The 19,161-nt window shown below is 44.4% G+C and overlaps 1 protein-coding gene across 3 annotated transcripts in view; it reads left to right on the top strand.

The window, feature by feature from the left end:
- The first annotated feature begins 422 nt into the window (after positions 1–422).
- Positions 423–19,161, top strand: part of B4GALT6 (beta-1,4-galactosyltransferase 6) — a 124,617-nt gene continuing 105,878 nt past the window's right edge. The window contains exons 1-2 of one of the 3 annotated variants that reach the window (XM_032467175.1): positions 423–1,613; positions 18,962–19,078. In XM_032467175.1, coding sequence (XP_032323066.1) covers positions 1,499–1,613; positions 18,962–19,078 — 232 coding nt within the window. In that variant the 5' untranslated portion in view covers positions 423–1,498. The remainder of the gene's footprint in view (positions 1,614–18,961; positions 19,079–19,161) is intronic. The other 2 variants (XM_014561294.2, XM_006187156.3) reach the window with 2 other exon arrangements.

The following is a 19,161-nucleotide window of genomic DNA, read 5'->3' as shown; positions in this document are numbered from 1 at the left end:
CACATCCTGACAGTACGTTTCTATAGGAAGTGCGGGATGGGAGGTTTCGTTAATCCAGGACCGGAAAACACCATGTTCGTGTATTTTGGGGATAAAAGCACACCATTCATATCCTCCTCGAGATTCCTTTTTCCCTCCAGGCACAGCATCTTTCATTACCAAGTCCCAGGAAGGAACACATCCGAGCCTCAAGATCAGTATTTCAGTCCCCGGCAGCGCGGCGAGCGCTGGGGTCCCCAAGCCGGCGTGGGCGACGGTGACGCAGGAGGCGGCAGGGGCGCGGGTCCCCGCGCGCGCGGGTGGGGGCAGGTTATTCCGCGCAGTGCGGCGCGGGCCAATCAGGAGGCGCGGTGTTTCGGGGGAGGGGCGGGGGCCTCCTGGTTTCCTCGGGGCCGGCGCAGCGCCGCCTGCAGTTCCGAGCAAGCGCGCGGAGCCCCCGGGGGTCTCTGGACGCGCTCGCCGGCCCGGGTGTTCCTCCGCCACTACCCGGCCCTTGAACGTCCGCCCCTTCTGCGACCCAGCCGCGTCTCCGACGGCGCCCGGCCTCCTCCTCTTCGGGTTCCTCGGCTCTACCCGCAGCGCGAGCCGTCCGGCGGTTCTTCTCCTGCAGTCCGGGGGCCGTGCGGGGGCGGCGCCGGCGGGGGCGCCTCACCCCGGGCCGGCGGCTGTAATGCTGCTGTGGTTGCCGCCCTTGCGGCCGGGCGGGCAGCTGGCGGTGGCCGGAGCCGGAGCCGGAGCACGCTCGCTGCTGGCCGGGACGCCGCCCTCGCCTGCGCTCGGCTCCCGCGGCTGCCGCGGGACGCCGGGGCCCGGAGCGGCATGAGGAGGAGGCTGCGCGCCCGCGAGCGCCCAGCTCCTCGGCCCCCAGGGCCTCCGCGGGCCCCCGCGCGTCGCGCGCGCCGGCTGCGGCCCCGGCGCCCACGCTAGCCCCGCGCAGGCACGAGACGCCGCGGCCCCGAGGAGGCGGCGGCGGCGGCGACGCAGGCCTGCGGAGCGTGGGGGGCCGGGACCCTGAGCGCGGGGGCTTCGCGACCTGGACCCCGGCGGGCGCAGGCAGCCGGAGCCGCGGGGCAGCCCGGCGTGCTGCAGTCGGCGGGTCCTCTCCGCAGGGGCGCCGCGGCGAGCAGCCCGCGCATCTCCCCACCTGCAGCCCCTCCTCCCGCCGCTGCCGGGCGATAAACGCGCGTCCTCGCCTTTCCACGGCCTCTTCGGGTCCTTTGGTCCCCGGCCCCCACGCCCCGCGTCCTCTCTTCCCCTTCCCCTCCCCCGCGTTCGCCCGCTTCTCCCCTCCCCCGGCTCTCCGCCTTCCCATTCATTCCGTCCGCTCCCTCCTCTCTCCTTGCCTCTCGGGCCCTCTCCCCCAGAGCCTCCCCGCGCGGACCCCGCTGCGGTCTCGGGGTTTTTTTTTTTTAGCACATTCATGGAAGTGTAGGGCCTGGACGGTGTCCCCAAGTCCGGCCTGAGAGCGCAGCCCGAGCTGCTGGCCGGGAAAAGGAAGATGTCTGTGCTCCGGCGGATGATGCGGGTCTCCAATCGCTCCCTCCTCGCCTTCATCTTCTTCTTCTCCCTCTCCTCGTCTTGCCTCTACTTCATCTATGTGGCTCCGGGCATCGGTAAGCACCGAGACACACCCTCACTTCCCACGGTCACAGTGCAGGAAACGCAGCATGTTACTTACTGGGATTTGGAAGCTGTTATAAACGGGTCTGGCAGAAAGCGTTTTATTTGAAATGTGATTTCAGACCTGTCACAAAAACTGCTTCTGGGCATGGCTTTGGTATGTGAGTTTTGTTAATTCACGTTTAAAAATAACTTAAAGACTGCATTAAATGGACAGAGCAAAATTAGGTGTGTTGGCCCAGGATGCCCTGGTCACTTTCTTGGGTATTCATGACAACTTTATCCATTTAATATTAAGCCTAAACTTAGTGCTTAAGCTTAATGTTAGTGCTTTACCGTAATTTTATTCCAACACCCTCAGCTGTAACACTGGTTGTAAAAATACGTTGGGAGAAACCAACAGCAGAGAATGTGATTGAGCTCAAGAATGTACTATTCTGGTGTTCTAGGTCACTTTTTAGAATGGGGTCAATGAACATTTGTGCCACACTTCAGGAATTTTTAGGCAATGAGTTGTCTGGTAAAAACAAAGCCCCATTATTTAGTCTGCTTGAGTCTGCCTTTCAAGGGTAGGTAGCCTCTGCTACCTGTTAGGAGGACTTCTGAGATAAAAAGAATGATTAAAATAATAATTATGCGAGATAGTTTGCAGTTTGAAATTTTAACCTATTTACCATTTTTTGGTTTTTGGTCCAAAATACACTTTTGTATAATCTACGTGAGTTGCCCTCTTTATTAGATATTCTCCTTCCTGAGCCCCTTTAGGTTGAAAAGGTGCTAGTGTGGCATTCTTACGACTGAAAAATCAGGCCTTCGTATTGATATTAAAACGTATTGTATTTCCAGAACTTTTCTGAGTTCTTCCTGGTTATTATGTTTTTAATGTTAATTAGTAACGTTGTGCATCCCCTGTCATTTCTTTTTAGACACCAGTAGTCTTTTGAGCCAGTACCGTTTCTCCCCTGAGTTAGCTAAAAATGTATGGCCCCTTACAGAGTGAAAGCACCTGCAGAGTTTTGAGACGAAATTATCACCAGGGCATCGTCTTGCATCATAGTCAGTTATTGGAATGAATTGCAGGGAGAAAGGAAGAAGCAAAGCTCCTGAAACCTCATCAAGACTGTTTATTTCTTAAAAGTTACTATGTGACTTTTTCTTAATTTAAGTTTTCAGGCTCAAGTAAGATGTATAAGCCCAGAATGATGCTTGAGAAGACATAAATTGTTGAAACCTTGTTGTATCCCCAAACAGAAGTTTGAGGTCAAAGTTTGAAGAAAAATACGAGTATTTTAACATATTTTCTTTTAATGCAGTTTTTTTTTCTTTAGGCTAAACCAGACACCTCTTGAAGCCTGTACTAGAAGTGGTAGTGATAGCTCAGTGGATTTGAGAGTAGTTAGCCAAAATATTCAGCAGGCTTTTCTTAACATCCTCAGCCATTTTGGAAGGCTTATCAATCAACTCTTCATCCTGCAGCAGTTTTTACTTTCTCATGTAGCTATTTAAAGGTTGGACGTCTTTGGCGGGGGGATGTTATTTTATCAGACATTTTTAACTTTTGAGAGATTTTGGAGAAAAAGTGTTTTTTTGCACTTAAAAACACAATTTTCTTACTTTCTTGGTATTTTGAGTAACATGTTAAAATTTTCATACTCAAAAAGCTAAACAAAGGAATTCAGAATTCCAGGTTTCACTTGGCATTCATCCATTTTTGTTACTGCATTAATATATTATCGATAGATTCTTAAAATTCAATAGATATGAAATACTAATGCATTTTTTTACTCGTATACTTAATGTTTGCTATAGAACAATCACTGAAATATAAAAACTTTGGCAATTGTCTTACCGGCAGTTAGGTAGACACGGTTTAAACTACTCTTCTTTGGTGGGTCTTTTAATTTATAACTTTAAAATATTGGTTAAAACCAGTAAGAAGAATGAAAACCTAAGACTTATAAAGTGTTATCAATTTGTTAAATGGAATCTATTTCTCAAACCAGTATTATGTAGCAGCAAAAAAAAAAAAGCCGCCTTATTTATTTTTTAATTACTGAGAAGCAGTTTCCCAAAATTCATGTTTTTGCCTGAAAGCTCACGTTTTATCACCGGTAACAACACAAGCTGTCAGTTTCTCTTGACGTGTCAGGCTCACTTTGCTCATTTTGAGGAAAATGTAGGTCAAACACAGAAGTCTAAATAACCATAGTTTGTCAGTTATACCTTTAAGGAAGAATGATGTTCCATGAAAAATGTGGCTAGTTCAGCTCCCAGTGCAATGCTCTTTTGCACAGTTTGATTTTCAGAAAGACAGCTGTGGTCCTTTGGTATGCTGCAGAATGCCTTGTGCATACTTCCCCTTTCATCACGGGTATCTTATTAGTGGGACATACCCCAAACTAGCTAGGTTCTTAGAACTACTTTACACTAGATGTATATAGAATCTTTTTGAAATAATTAATATTTTAACCTGAATTACATCTTGGGGCAGAATTTTCTTATGACCGAAATATATACTGCATTAGAGAGCATTTTAAAGTTGATCTTAAGTGTTTCCTATCTCTTGCGTTAAGAAACCCGTATTAATCCTCTCCACGTCAACCTGTTCAGTAGACATCGATTGTATTTTCCTACTTTTTCTGTCTAGGGACCTGTATTTGTCGTGCGCCTTCCCCAGGCAAGTCAGCACTTGTATCATTTTAGTTAACTTCTTAGTCTCCTTCACCAGTGTTCCTCGCTCCCTTCTGAGCACACGGTTGTAGACAGTGTAATGTTTAGTTTCCCATGTTTTTCATTTGACTCAGCAATTTTTTGACTATTTGGGTCTTAATCTGTGATGAATTTCATCAAACTCAAAGCTCATTACTTTAAGAATAATTTGAAGCATTTTCCTTGAACTTTTTAATTCATGCAAGAAATACAGGGATAGTCTTTATATTATGAGCTTTAGTACCAGGGTAACGGGTCTGCAGACCACCCCCGACCCTGGAAATCCAGGGACAGATTGCCCTAGCCCACCCAATAGAGGCTGGTGCCATGAATTTTTTTTCTCATTCTCTATCTACCTTTGTGCATGATTTCAAAAAGATGAGTTCAAGTTTCCCCGCAAGGTCTTGCCTTGGCCAAATGGAAACTGGAATTCCACTTAGTGTGAAACCCTTTTCAGTATAACTTCCAACACAACACAGTCATTTTCATGCTGTGGTATAGCAGGAGTAGAACTGACTCATAGATTCATTCAGCAAACATGAATAGAGCACCTCCGATGGACTAGATGTTGTTTGAGGAAGGTGGAGGACAGACACAGTTCCTTCCCTCGTACAGCACAGTGAGCCCCATGGAAGGGCTGGAACAAGTCCTTGGAAAGCAGGCAGTGGGGAGTGAGGGCTGGTTAAGGATTTCCAGAGGAGGTGGTGGGTAGGACTGGTCTGGACTGAGCAAAAGGATTTGCATCAGAGGGAACAGCATGTGCGAAGATAGGTTCCAGAAAGTAGGGCTGTTTCCACCTGGCCTCCCCTTAGGGCGTGGGGTGGTCGATGGGCCGGATTGGGAGAAGTCCCAGGTCTCCCCTGCACAGCTGATGCTCTGACGCTTGAGGTCCCTAGGATTCCTGGCAGAGGGAAACTGGCCTTGGTTCCCACAGCTTTACTAAAGCTGTCTGTGATTTAGAAAGAAGTTGATGTGCCTTTAATCACTGTGGGGAAGATTGCACAACTCTCTGGGGAGTGGGGATTTCACTGACCACTTGACTTACCTATGGTCCTGATGACCTTTGCTAGACTTGCTGACGGGCTGTTCTATTCCTTGAGCAGAGGTGGAATCTCGTTAGGCCACTTTGGTGTGAATTCCTATAGGCCCTTTGAGGGATTACCTGGCCATGTGCTTTGCTTTTCGGGTCTGGAGGGGGGTGGCGGCCTGCTGGGATGGGTGGTCAGAGCCTAGGCTGCACGTGTTAGTGTGTGTGTGTGTGGTGGGAGAGGGTGGCTTACTTAGGCCCTTGCTCAGAGCCCCCTTGGCTGGGTTCCTCTCCGTTGGCTCAGAAAGTAGCGAGCTGCCCTGCAGCTTTCTTATCACAGCCCTTTCGCCTCGTGGCTGGGTGAGCCTGATTGTGTTCATTTTGAACTTTTACAGTTTGCTTTGTGTTTCAAAGATCCTTTTCCTTTTTTTTTTTTTCTCCCCTCACCAAGTTCTCTGGTCTGCAGGGCTCATTTCGGGGATACTTTTGGTTCTGGTCATGGTGTTGGTCATTTCTTTTTTTCTGGGCTTCTTTACTGATCACGCTTTGCATGCTAATATTTTTGTCCTGTGAGTAGCAGGAAACATCACAAGTTCTGAAAAGGGGGATGATGTAATCCTCTGTCTGAGAGCAGTTTTTCTAGCACAAAGTATGGGTTACAGAGGGCAGAGCCAACGGCAGGGAGACCAGGTGGGAAGTTATTTCGGTAGCTCAGACGATAGGTTAGAAGCTGATCAAGGTCATGGTTGAGGTCAGGGCAGAGTTGAGAGAATGTGAATAGTGGAATTTGAAGGAGAGGGAGAAGCTTTAAGATGATGTTCACATTCTAGCTTAAACAACCAGGCTGCAAGTCAGAGGAAATATAGAAAGCCACATGCCTTGAAGGGGGATTTTGGTTTTAGAGAAGTTGAGTTGGGTTGCTTGTAGGATAATGAGGAAGAACTTGGCAGCAGGTAGGCAGATGGAAATAAGGGCTGAGAGCCCAGGAGAAATACTAACAGGAGAGAGATTTGGGTGTCTTCAGCGTATAGTGAATGATAATTTACCCATTTCTCCCCTGACACACCTGAGTTAATAAAACTAGCTCGCACAAGCAGAAGTGGCTCACTAAGTTGGTTGCTCTCAAGCGTGGAGTGATGGGGGTTAAACTGGAATACGAAGGAGACCCAAGTGTGATTTGAGAAGTTTCCCATGAGGCTCTGTTACCGTTTTCACTCCCCAGCCCCAAAGGGGAGGCGGTGTGGTTGACACGGTGGAAAGTTTAGATGGTCACCCGAGGAGGGCTTGCGGAGGCTGAAGGGAACGTAGCTGTGAATGAAGTCCAGCCGCGTAGGCAAGAGGGGAAACAGGAAGAGGAAAACGGAGGGAGATCATGAAAGTGAAGAGAGGCCTTTGCAAAAATAAATAAGTAAGTAAAAGTGATTAGCAGGGCAAGGTTGCAGTGGGATAAAGTTCAGTGGGGTAAAGTCTGGAAGGAGACTCGTCGATTGGGTAAGTAGGAGCTTTCTGACCACTATCGCAAGGCTGTTTTTGTGGCATCGTGTGGTAACGTGAGGCATCAGCCAGATTGCCTTCGGGTGGAGGTCAAGGGAAGGTGGCTGATTTGGTGGAAAGTAGGACTGAAGGATCTTTATAAGATGGTAAGACCGAGCTTCTGCAGATGCTTAGGGAGTGAGGACACGGTCTGAAGACTTGAGAAAGGGAACAAATTACGTCACGTGATCTAGGAAGACTAAATTCATTTTCTTACACACGTTTGTCTGTGGTTCAGCACCGAACAGGATCCACGTGGTCCCTGTCTTCATAGAGCTCAGAGCCAGTGGGAAATCCGCACAGTGGAGCAGCAAAGTTGTTGAAGAGAGTGTGGAATGCAGTTTGCCCTGGGGGCGCCGGGTGGGGAGGTGGGGGGCACTGAGCTAGCTTAGGCGTTAGGGAGAAGAGGAAGATTAAGCTGAGGCCAGAAGTTTAAGTTAGGTTATTAGAAGATGGGCCTGGGGAAAAATACCTCAGGCAGGAATGGAATATTTGAAGGCTAAGAGGTGAAAGAGAAATGGAAAGTTAAAAAAAAAAAAAAGGTAGGGGGCTAAAACATGGAAATCAGAGGGAAGTGTGGGCCAAAACACGAGAGATAAATACAGGTCCAGTCATAGAGACCCTTCTGAGCTGGGTTGGAGAACATGGACTTTAGCCTGAGGACAATGGCAAACCATTAAGCTTAAATTTGAAGTAGGAAGGTGGCTTGATCAGATTTGCATTTGAGACGCCTCTAGGCCGTACTGGTGTGTACAGGTTAAAGGCAGCACTGTGGGAGTCAGGGAGACCGGGACCGGGTGGAGGGAGTGGAATCAAGGGTGTAGAAGGATTAATTTTGGAAATAGGAGAGGAGGAGATAAAGATGTTTATGACAGCAAAAACTAGATGCATGGGGAGAGGGAAGGTGAAGGTGTTCATATCTGATAAGGCTGGTGACTGAGCTGTTGAGAGTGAGGGGCTCTGTTTGTGTGAACAAAGCTTAGTACAGAGCGCACTGTTTCCTAAGCTAGGCTGAGGTTTGGTTTCTGCCTTGGCACATACGAGAGGCTTAGAAAAGAACTGTTGAGCAACTGAATGTTTCTGGTTAAATCACTTCTCTTGGTCTGGCAGCTCCGGTTGGTTCTCTCACCAGCCCACTCATCAGTGCCATCCTGACGTTGAATGTTGGGCACCTCGGGAGACTGGAGGGGCTGACAGGGGATGAGGAACAGTGGAGAACATGCCAGGGTTGGTCAGCGTACTAGTCACCTATTACTTCGTAACAAGTTACTCCCAAATTTAGGGGCTTCAAACAGCAAGCAGGTGTTACCTCCTAGTTTCTGTGGCCAGGCATCTGGACACGGTTTGGCTGGGTGCCTCTGGTTCAGGGTCTCTTACTAGGCTGCAGAGTGTTGCTCAAGGCTGTGGTTGGAGGCTCTGCTTGAGGAGGATCTGCTTCTAAGTTCACACACATGGATTTGGGCAGGATTCTATTTCCTGGGATTGTTGGATTGAGGACTGTGATTCTTTGCAGGTTGTTGGCTGGAGGCCTCACTCACTTCCTTGCCCTTGGGGCCCTGTCCATTGGAGAGCTCACAGCTCCATCATTTTTAACATATTTTCTTTGTCCGAAAAGGGTCTTGAAGTCCTGGACACAAAAAGGGGCCGGGGGACCTTCTCGGACTGCCTCCCACAGTCAGTGTCTTGAGCACATGTGTTAACTCAGCTATAGTCTATCAGCCTAAGTGAATCTGAATCCTGTGACCTTGTGGGAAATTAGGTATTTTTGAAGGGGAAATTGATTCATTGAAATCTGACAATGCTAAATACCATTCTCCTTTTTATTGTTTTATCAGTAAATTTGAGGTCTTTTAAACAGTGTGGCAGAATGAGATATTGACATACTTATTTTGAAGCAATGTTTATCATTACTGCCTTAAAAACATTTTTTTATTTTTTTTATGAGGGGACGTAATTAGGTTTGTTTGTTTGTTTGTTTGTTTAACAGGGGGTACTGAGAATTGAACCCAGGAGCTATACCCTCCCCACATGACTGCCTTTTAACGTTGGTCAAAGGTAAAAAGAGTCGTGTCTATGGATACTTTAGAATGAGAAACTCCTGATCTGAGTTTGTAGTCTCTGTATAGGTGGGTATTCCAAGCACTGTTTGGAATTTGGCTGGGAACAGAACGCATGTTCCTCTTGGGGCCGCGTTACACGTATGCAGGGTGAATAGTTAACTTCCTTGCCCATCCTGTGACGGGCTGTGAATCACAGGATGTGCTTCTCAGGACCCTGTGCTGTGCCCGGGGGGCCTGGGGCTCTGGTGGTCGCTGCTCCGGCTGCCCCTCCCCACCAGAGCGCCTGTGTGTGCCCCTCTGTCTGAGGCCCCAGGGCTGGGGGAACTTTGGACATAGAGGCCTGTGGGCAGAGAAGCCCCGGGAGCAAGGTCCCAGAGGTAAGCCACTGCTTCGTCCGCTGCCTGAGCTCCACGCCCCAACCCCCCGCTGGGAGGATGGCCTGGCTGTAGAGAAAGAGAAGGGAAGGCTCTCAGAGCACCACTTGCCCAGAGTCTCACACGTCGTTGCTGGAAGAACTGAAGTCAGTGATTTTTGGAAGAGAGCTGAAATGGATCGCTTGGGAGATCTGACTCTTCGGCTTTGCCTGAGTTGTCCTGGAAAATAGAAGATTTGGGAGAAATGTGAACTCTGTCTTCTTCAGCTTAAAGGAACACCCCGTAGAGAGGAGGTGAAACTTCTCTGCGTAGCCCCAGAGAGCAGTGAGAGTGATTACGGTCAGGTTTCCCGCTCGTTATAAAGAAGCCAAGCTCCCTTTTCACAGAGCTGTAAACCATGGAGTAAGCAGCCCTAGGAGCATGCCTTTCATTGCCTGTTCTCAAGCCCAGAGTGGACGACCACTTACTGAGGCTGGAGAAGGTGCTTTGCTGGGAAGGGGGGCTGGACCCTCTCCTCACAGCCCCTGGAACTCGGTGACCCTGTGCCGTGTTCATCCCTGCAGCCCCTTTGCTCCCCCTGCCCAGGGACAGACCGGCTCCTCCATCGGTGCCCCCTCCACCAACCTGCCCTTGTGACTCCTTTTCCTTTTCACACCTGCCTGTCTCGTTTGTCTTAACCTGAGTGAAAACGTGGAGGTGGGTGGGGAGGCTGTAGTGAGGAGGTGCATTGCGGAGAGCTTTTTTCTGGAGCTGGGATTTCCCAGATCCCGTCTGGGAGTTCCTGTCGAACGGAGAGCCCCTCAGGCTTTGGGTGTTGACAGCTTCCTCCGGGTGGATTTTCCTGGCTAGAGCTGTTGTCACCACTGCTGGGCCTGCAGGGTACCTACCAGTCTGATCAGAGCAGCCTGCCCGCATCAGCTCTCTCACCCTTCTTTTTTCTCCTTTTCCTTCTCAGCCTTCTTTTTTAAAATTCCGAGAGGACCCAGTGATTGACTGTGTAAAAGATCCTTCCATTTCTGCCTTTTGTCTGGATGACAACAAGGAGAATAATACACGAGTAATGTTGCAATTCGAATTGAAGATCGGAGCAGTTGAAGGCTGAGTAGGTTTTCTGAGGATACCTACAATGCCATTAACATGCATCTGGAAAATTAATAAGAGTTTTCTCCAATTATTATTAAGTATTTTTACTTAATGTCTTGGGCGCCCTGGAGGATTTTAGGTAGCACTCCAAATTTATTTTTCTCTAGCGTGTATATCATATATTGGGCCATCTTTGTATTGTTTCATGGGCATACGTAGCAGACCTTGGCAGAGTTTGCATTATTCAGCGACAGAAAAAACCCTCCTCAGAAGAGGGAAGATAGCTTAAAGAATGTTTGTCAGTTTTATTTTTGGCTATGTGGCACGGCAAAATGTTTAGGAAAATGTACAGTGATTTTCAATCTTAAGTTTGTAATTAACGTTTTTTTTCTTCCAGAGCTGTAATAAATATGACTTGTTGCTTGCGTCTTTGTTTTTGTGACTTACTACTCGAGTTAGTGAAAGTCTTTGGCTCCACCAGATCTTCGTGTTGTATGTGCATTAAGGATGAAACGTATATTCTACTGTGCGTGAATGAATTGTGCATAAATTAGAAAGCTGTATAAAAGAGGCTGTATTTACTATAAGTTGAACTAATTATGAAAGAAAGATTGTTTTGCTTGTTAACAAATGTTAAGGGTGTTGAGAGAATTACTACAAGCAATGGTTTTCAAATATGAACGTGTTTAAGCCTTACTCCGGGTGATACAGGCCTTTTCACCAGGGATCCTGATTGATTTTTAATACATACCTCAGGTAATTCTGGACCCTGGGAGCTTTATTTCTGACAAACACTCCAAATGGTTAGAGAGAAATTTGAGCACTGGACAGGATTACTTTTCCAAATTGGTTATCCCATATCATTTGATCTTTCATAGAACTAATCTTACCTTGTAAAAACTAGATTAATTTGTTTATAACATCATGTTTTACTGGAGATAGAGATGACTATCATGGTGAAGAATTTTTTTCCTCTAGAACAGAAATGGACAGCATGGACAGATTATTTAAAACAACCAGGGTCATGTGTTTCTTTATGTCTGCACTATGTGACTGAGTTCTAGGTTGATCCTAAGTTTGTTACTTAGTGTTTTTAATTATTAGAAAGATAACATCGTAATTCACTTAACAAGATCAATAAAAGTTGCTAAAGCATATGGCCTTGTATGTTAGCCAGTGGAAGTAATTTAAAAACAAAAGACTTGTAAAAAGTCTTTTCATAGTATCTTCACAGTGAAGCAGCTCTATGAAGTTTGTTACTGTTAACAGGATATCTTGATTGAAACATTATCTTGTTTTATTTTAAAATATTTGAAGCTTTCTAGTGATAATAATTCTTCACTGGAATCATGCTAAATATATTGCCTTCCTGATCATGAAGTTAATTGCTCAGATATTATGATTTATAATTATAGTGCAATTTCCAGTTTGACTTGGAGGAAGAGAAATAGGACTTTATTTTCATTTGAATCGAGAGACCAATGGTAGGATTTTTAACGTGGCTTGTTTATTGATTTGGAAATATGCTCTAGCTTTGGCGGTCTCTTTATTTTTTAATTCTTTATTTTTAAAGCTTTTCTTGTGGGGGGAGGTAATCAGTTTATTCATTTTATTTATTAAAAAATTTCTCTTAATAGACATACTGGGGGTTGAACGCAGGACCTCGGGCATGTTAAGCACATACTCTACCACTGAGCTATACCCTGCCCCTAGCTTTGGCAGTCTTGGATATTCGTTTTCCTTGCTGTGTCCCCTTCTCCCCTGTTTGTTTTAGTGTCATTTTCCTTTCCCAAATAAGTAAGCTGAATTTGTGAAAGGTATTTTAATTGTGAAAACCCAAGGAAATTGGGGGATGATAGTAAAAGATAGAGTTTATCTAGGTCTCACTTTTATTTTTTCTCATTATGATACCTTCCTTAAATGGGTAGAGATTCATTTCACATTCACCTTAAATATATTCTGAAGTCATTCATTTTCAACAAGTTTATAATGTTTCCTGGGTGTGTTTGTTTATGGTCTGATCTGTTAGTCTGTAATTTCATTGTCAGTTTCCTTGCTGATTAGATTAAAAATCTAATTGCATGCATTTTTCCTTGCCTGATTCCCTGATTTCCTCCTGGTTTTACTTTTTTCCAGTGTGGTTTACAACTCTTAGCTCTTCAGGCTCCTGTCATGCTTTGCAGAAGCTATGTGTTTATGTTAAGCGAATAATAGTGAATTCACAAATGACAGTGCTGAAAGTTATTGTGTGTTAGAGTCTATTCTTTGACTTATCAGCTAAGTTTAAACTAGGCTGAACTGATAATCTGGTTTTGTAAAATTACTTCCGATGTTTTAGGCAGTTTATGCTTCTTCAGGATTTTGGTTTTTTACAGAGGAATGCCCAGGGGCCCTTAGTTTCTGGTCCTCCTGCTTGGCAGTTGGTAGTCATTCAACAAATATTTATTGAATAAGGACATATCTCCACCCTGAACATCTTTCGTAAGACTGTTGGGAAAGTCAAATTTTATTTAAAATTATTTAACCTTAATGCCTATTCAAACACAAACAATAACCTCAGATAAGTTAAAAGTGTTCAACTACAGAGTGGAAGTGGTAAAAACACCTGTTGGGAAGAATATCTTGTTAACTGTCAGCGACTCCATGAGCGAAGGTTGAGCTGTTGGCTAAGGTCTGAAGTAGGTCTGTACTGTGATCGCTGTGTTCCTTATTGTGTGATAAAATGGGATTCTGAGCACAGAATTCTTCCATTCTGTTTACTAGACAGCCCGTGACTGACTGGAAAGATGGGGAGGAGGATATTATGATATTATGGGCCAATAATTATTTGCTCTGCAGATTTCCTTGAGCCCATACCTGGGTTTGAATTATTATCACCATGGTCAGATACACTGTTTAAATAGTGTTCTGACATAAAGGGAATCCTTTGTTTTCCAGCCTGGCACAAAGCCTAGAAGTTTGTTATTTTTTGTTTTTTAACTCAAGCAATGCTTTGGTCCTAGACAAAGTGTGAACTATGTATATTTTGTATATAGTCTGGCCTCATCCTGGGGTTTACAACATTATTATTAGAGATACTATATTTAGTTTTACAAACTTGGATGAGTAATTTCTGGGAACTTGTTGAACAAGGGGCCAGATGGGGGAAGAAGAAAACTAAAAAGCATGTGAAACACATATTTAAGAGATTATTGTGAGTTCTTAGAAATTCAGAGAATACCTGATTCAGATATCTGCAGTTATTATCAGGAGACACATACACACAGTGTTTTGCCTTTTTCTATATTGTTTGTTTCCTTACATGTTCTGTAGATAATATGGAAAACCGTTTCCTTTCCTGTAATTTTGAACTACCCTTCTGACCTCTCCTCGCATCAACTGAAATCTGTTTACCCCTCCTGTTGTCACTTCCTTCATAACTTTTTGCATGGAAGATTTTTCTGTTTTTTAATGGCTCCCTCTCCTCTAGGACTTTGAACCATTGCTTCTTCCAAATTGCTGCCCCTCAGAATCATCCAGCCAGTGCTTGAATCTTTTGTTTTTTCCCCTTCTGCCCTTCTCCTTTCTTTTTCTTTCTTTTTTTTTAATTGAAGCATAGTCAGTTTACAATGTTGTGTCAATATCTGGTCGAGAGCATAATAGTTCAGTCATACCTACACACACACACATATTTGTTTGCACATTCTTTTCCATAGTAGGTGGCTACAAGGTATCGAGTGTAGTCTAACCCTGTGCTGTACAGTGTAAACTTGTTTCTCTGTTTTCTGTATAGTAGTTTATATCTGCACACCTTGAACTCCTAATTTATCCGTTCCCACCCTCTTCCCCCCCGAATCTTGGTGTTTAAAAATTCTACCTCTGTGACTTCTGAGTTTGCTTTCTGATCTTGTGATGGGGAAGGTGTACCTGTACCCTGGGTGCTGTGGTCACTCCCTAGAGCTGCCGTACACACTACCACCCTCTGAGCAGCCTAAACCAGAAACGTGCCATCTCGCGGGTCTGGCAGCCAGAAGTTCTCAGCCAAGCTGTTGGCAGGCGTGTGCTCCCTCCGAGGGCGTTGGGGGAGCAGCCTGCCTTGCTCCCAGCTCTGGGTGCCTATTGGCATTCCGTGGCTTCCTAGGCTGGTGGCCAGATCTCTCTAACCCCAGCTTTCGTCCTCACGTTGCTTCCTCCAGTGTGTGTGTGTAAAATCTCCCTCTGCCTTTCTTTTGTATGAGCACTTGTCATTGGATTTAGGGCCAACCCAGATAATCTGGGATGATCTCCTCATCGCAAGAGCCTTAACTTAATTACATCTTCAAAGACTCCTTTTCCAAATAAGATAACATTCACAGGTTCTGGGAATTAGGATGTACACACATCTTTTGGGGGCCCCCATTCAACCTGCTACCTAAGAATTAAATGAAATATAATTATATGTGTATTTACGTATATTTATATATGGCGTTTGGCTCAGTGCCTAACAAATGTAGGTACTCAATGCATGTTAGTTAATTTCCCTTCTCTTCAGAGGCCCGTGTCCTGCAACATTATGTATCTGGGATGATTTTGGCCATTAGTACCCAATTCCCACTCCTCTCTGCCCCGCAGACGTCCTGTGGTGCCCATCGGGAAGTCTGGTCCTTGTCTTCCATCTTCCTTTATTGGCCTTCACTTTAAATTTCCTTTCCTCCCTCCACTCAGGCCACAGTCTTGCTCAGGTCTCTCCTTTTCAGAGAAAACTTCCCTTGACCTTGCTCTCACTCACATGCGGTGCTGAAACTCACTGCTTTCACTTTATCCACTTAACCCTTCACTAGTTTCCTTTTGTTTCCGTAATTTTGATGAAACTGCTCTCGTGAAGGCAGGGATCTCCTGGTAGCATTTTGTAACAGTCAACTGGTGTGGTAGAGCTGGACTGCTGGTGTGGGGCTTGGGGCTCCTCCACGTGCTACTACCTGTATGATCTTGAACAAGTTACTTAACTCCGTGCTTCAATTTCTTAAGCTGTAAATGGGAACGTTACGACCTACCTTGTAGAGTTGCTTGTAAGGATCACACACATGAGTGTGTGTAAAGAACTTCTAAGAATGCCTTGTGGAGTACACACTAAGTAGAAGCTTTTTTTTTTTTAAGGTGTTTTTTTTTTTTTTTTTAGTCTCTCTTCTTAGCCTCTGTGATGACACTTGACATGGGTGACGGGTCCCTCTTCGTTTGTCCAGTAGATCCTTCACCGCGTTCAAGCTCAGATTAATTCATCTTGGGCTCGTGGTGGCTCCTATCTATGGTCTATTTCCATGGTTCAGTACTTCACCTTCTTACCTCCTTTGTAGACAGTTTCTCCTGTGGTAATTCACCACCAGAGTTCCCACTTCTCCTTTTGTACGGACGTCTCCCCAGATTGTATTTGTAGTCCATCTGTCTTAGCTCCAGCACCGCGTTACAGCTTTGTGTGAGAATGCCCACCGAGCGTTGTCTCCTCTCGGGTCAGTGCTGACTGGTGTTTTGTTCAACGACTGGAGGCTGGCGGTGTGTTGCAGCGGTTAGGAGCTTGGATCAGAGGGATGTGTGTCTTGAGTCCTTCAGAGCCCAGGAAGTCTTTCCAGATCACTGCAGGTGTCAGTCTCCTTGACTTGAATACATACCGCGCTATCAGTGAGCGAAGCTGGATGTGGGAAAGGGTGGGGCATTTACAGCAAATGCATTTACAGCTGTCTTAAGGACAATGGGGCACCTTCATAGATCTCTTTCCTCATAAACGCAGGGTAGGATGCCTGGAAGCTGTTGCAAACTGTTGATTTTTGAAGTTTTTTTTTTTCTTAAGTTGTAGTTTTTTCCCCCCTGGAAAACAAACTAGATAAGTAAGTTAAATTTATGTCTTACAATGCAGAGGCAGAGAGCAAATGAACTAAATTAGAGAGCATGGCATGATTTTAATTAAGCAGTGGTCGTTTTTAGTGTGTTTCTGGGTTATCTTGAGACCCAACGGCAAGACTGGGAAAGATTTCCTTGTTTGTTTTCTGAAGTGTGGTTTCTTATAAGTTGGAATAGGAGTTTTAAGCAAGGATCTCCTGACATTCAAATAAGACGTTATATTTTATATTAATGATAATTAGCAGGATGTAGTTACTTGAGTATGGGTCATGGTAGTTTTATGATGTTTAAAATCAGATAGTAGGGACTGTTCCATGCTGGTTTCTTGTGCCTTGAGACACTTTGACACGTGGCCTTCCTCCTTAACAATGCCTCAATTTAAACACAGCTTCATTCCTTAATGGATTTTGATCTGTAGGGATTAAACCCATGTGGACCATTAACCTAAGGAATGTAACTCAATTAGCTGTAAATGATTTAAAATAAACTAATAGATTTTCCATTTGGAGATCTTGGTGTCTCACTTTGCTTTACTTTTTCTCCATCCATCTAACGAATAGTAAATGTATTCTTTTGGTAAATGGTTTACCTTTGTCACAGGTACCTGAGTAATTTTTCTTAAGGTTTGTTACCTGAGATTTTGAAAGTTTTTAGGACAATTTGATTATCCTTTTCTATACTGGATATTTTCCTTGTTTCGTATGTTTGACTTGATTTCAAGATTCAAACAGTTTTCTTTATAAGAGTAGGTGTGTTAATTAAAAGTAAAAGCTATATAGTTTTAAAAGGTTCTGTTTCCAGGACGTACAGTAATACACGTGTGTTCCTACTTAGCATGTCCTTGCTCAGGCCAGTTCTGTTTCCCCCAAGTCTGGGAAACAGTACTGGTCCTGGCTTAACCGGGGGCTCAGTCCTGCCTCTCCATGACAGGTTTTTTTTCCCCCCCAGTTTGGTGCAGAACAAATATTGTAGGATATTTACACCACTGATGACAGATCTCGTGTATAACTTTAGGATTAATTGACCTAAGACATTGTAAATCACTTTGGCATGAGTAATCTGTGTGATGTTTTTTGCCTGCGTCATTTCAGCTGAACTTGAGATCTTGGTTTAGGCAGGGCTGCTGATGTTACTTTGGCTTTTGCTGAACGATGTTCCCGCATTTTTTGGTTGGCTATTCTCTTTGTTTTCATTTTTCACTTTGTCTTGCTTCCCTTTTAAAGTCCACTAAAGAGCAAAAATATAGTAACAGCTTGTGGTGTTTGTAACCCTGGTGTAATACATTCAAGCTTAAGTAAGTTCAACCTCTTGCAGGGCTGCTTTCTAGAGAGGATGTAGACAGGCTCCTAAAAATGGTTGAGATAAAGCTTACGTGAAACCTGGATTTCTGTTTCTCTCTCTTTTCTGGATTGGAGGCTAGGGGAAAAGTATTCTTTTATTCTGCTCCTCTGTTACTTTTGTTTACTCTCTGCTCATTTGTACTTTGAGCAAGTTCACATTTCAAAAAAATGGGAAAGGAGGTGGCAGACATTACATTTTGCTCATTTCTCTGTTGCCATCTTAAAGAAGCAGACTGTGGGGCTCAAAATGAGTTGGCATTTTAAATTTTTTTTTCATTTGGCATTCATTTTTTTTTTTTTTGAGTGTCATTAATGTGTTCGGAGACAGCTTATCTTAAATTAAGGGTCATTAACTAACCTTGCGGTTTCTTGGTTTTGTCGTGAAAATGAGCCTCCGCCTCTTTTCTGAATGGAATTTATGGTCTTTTGGCTTTATGCTTGGAGAATAGTTAGAGTTGAAGGGGCTGGAGTGTGTGTGATGTTGCCATTTTTAGGTGAGGAAGCTGAGATCGATGAGCGGTCCAGTTACGGCCTGTGCTAGCCAAATCAGGACCAAGAAGGAAGGGTCTTTTGACTTTACCTCTGTGCCTCTCTGAGGAGGCTTGGCATCTCGAAAGGCAAGGATTTTTGTAATCTTTGTCAAGTTACCACTTTCTCTCAAAGGAATAAATTAGAAATTATTGTTGCAGTACTTAACTGCAGAGAATTAAATAAGCCAGCTCAGTTGAAAATGCCACAATGAGTTTGATTTTTGTCTGCTTTTACAGTCCTGGTAGGTAGATTTGTGACTGAAAGGCAGTGTAAAAGTTCCGAAATTACCAAAAGAGATACTAACTCTAGGTCAGCCTGCACCATGCCCCTTAAAGCATTGGGAACTTGCCAGATCCATATCCATCCTAGATACGATGACTTACAACGTATTTACAATTCAGTAAGGAATCCTCATCTTTGTAGAGTCTTTGGTTTGAGGGAATTAATAGAGAATTAGAGAAAGGGGATTTTAGGACCTTGTGATGGAGTCCTTGTAAAGAACGCTTCTTTGACATTTCTAAGTATATTTTATAGTAGAAAACGATGGATGGATAAAGGAATCGTGATATTTCAGTTTGTTCATGTGTTTGATGGACGGGTATGACTACTTTAATTCCTTCACTTTTATTGTTTTAAAAAGGGAGTTTGTTTTTGTAAGTTTTTGGTAGTAGGAAATAGTCATTTTGTATTTCTGTTTTCCCTTTGGACATGCTAGCTGAGTCAATTTGGGTTTATTGGGCAATTCCAAAATTCTGAATATTCTTTTTTTTTTTTTTCTAATTTTGTAAAAGCTTATGGAGTCATGATCTTCTCTCGTTTTTTCTTTTACAGCCAACACGTATCTCTTCATGGTACAAGCTCGGGGAATAATGTTGAGAGAAAATGTGAAAACAATAGGACATATGATCAGGCTGTACACGAATAAAAACACCACACTCAACGGTACAGGTAAGACCGCTTCCTGTTTAGTTCTTGCTTTGCGCCTGCTTCTTACCCTTGTAGTCACAGAGCCAGAAACCACGTCTCTTCGC

This window comes from Camelus ferus, chromosome 24, assembly GCF_009834535.1.
Source record: "Camelus ferus isolate YT-003-E chromosome 24, BCGSAC_Cfer_1.0, whole genome shotgun sequence".
Lineage (NCBI taxonomy): Eukaryota > Metazoa > Chordata > Mammalia > Artiodactyla > Camelidae > Camelus > Camelus ferus.
Note: the sequence above shows the minus strand (reverse complement) of the source record. Positions and strands in the feature narration are given on the sequence as shown.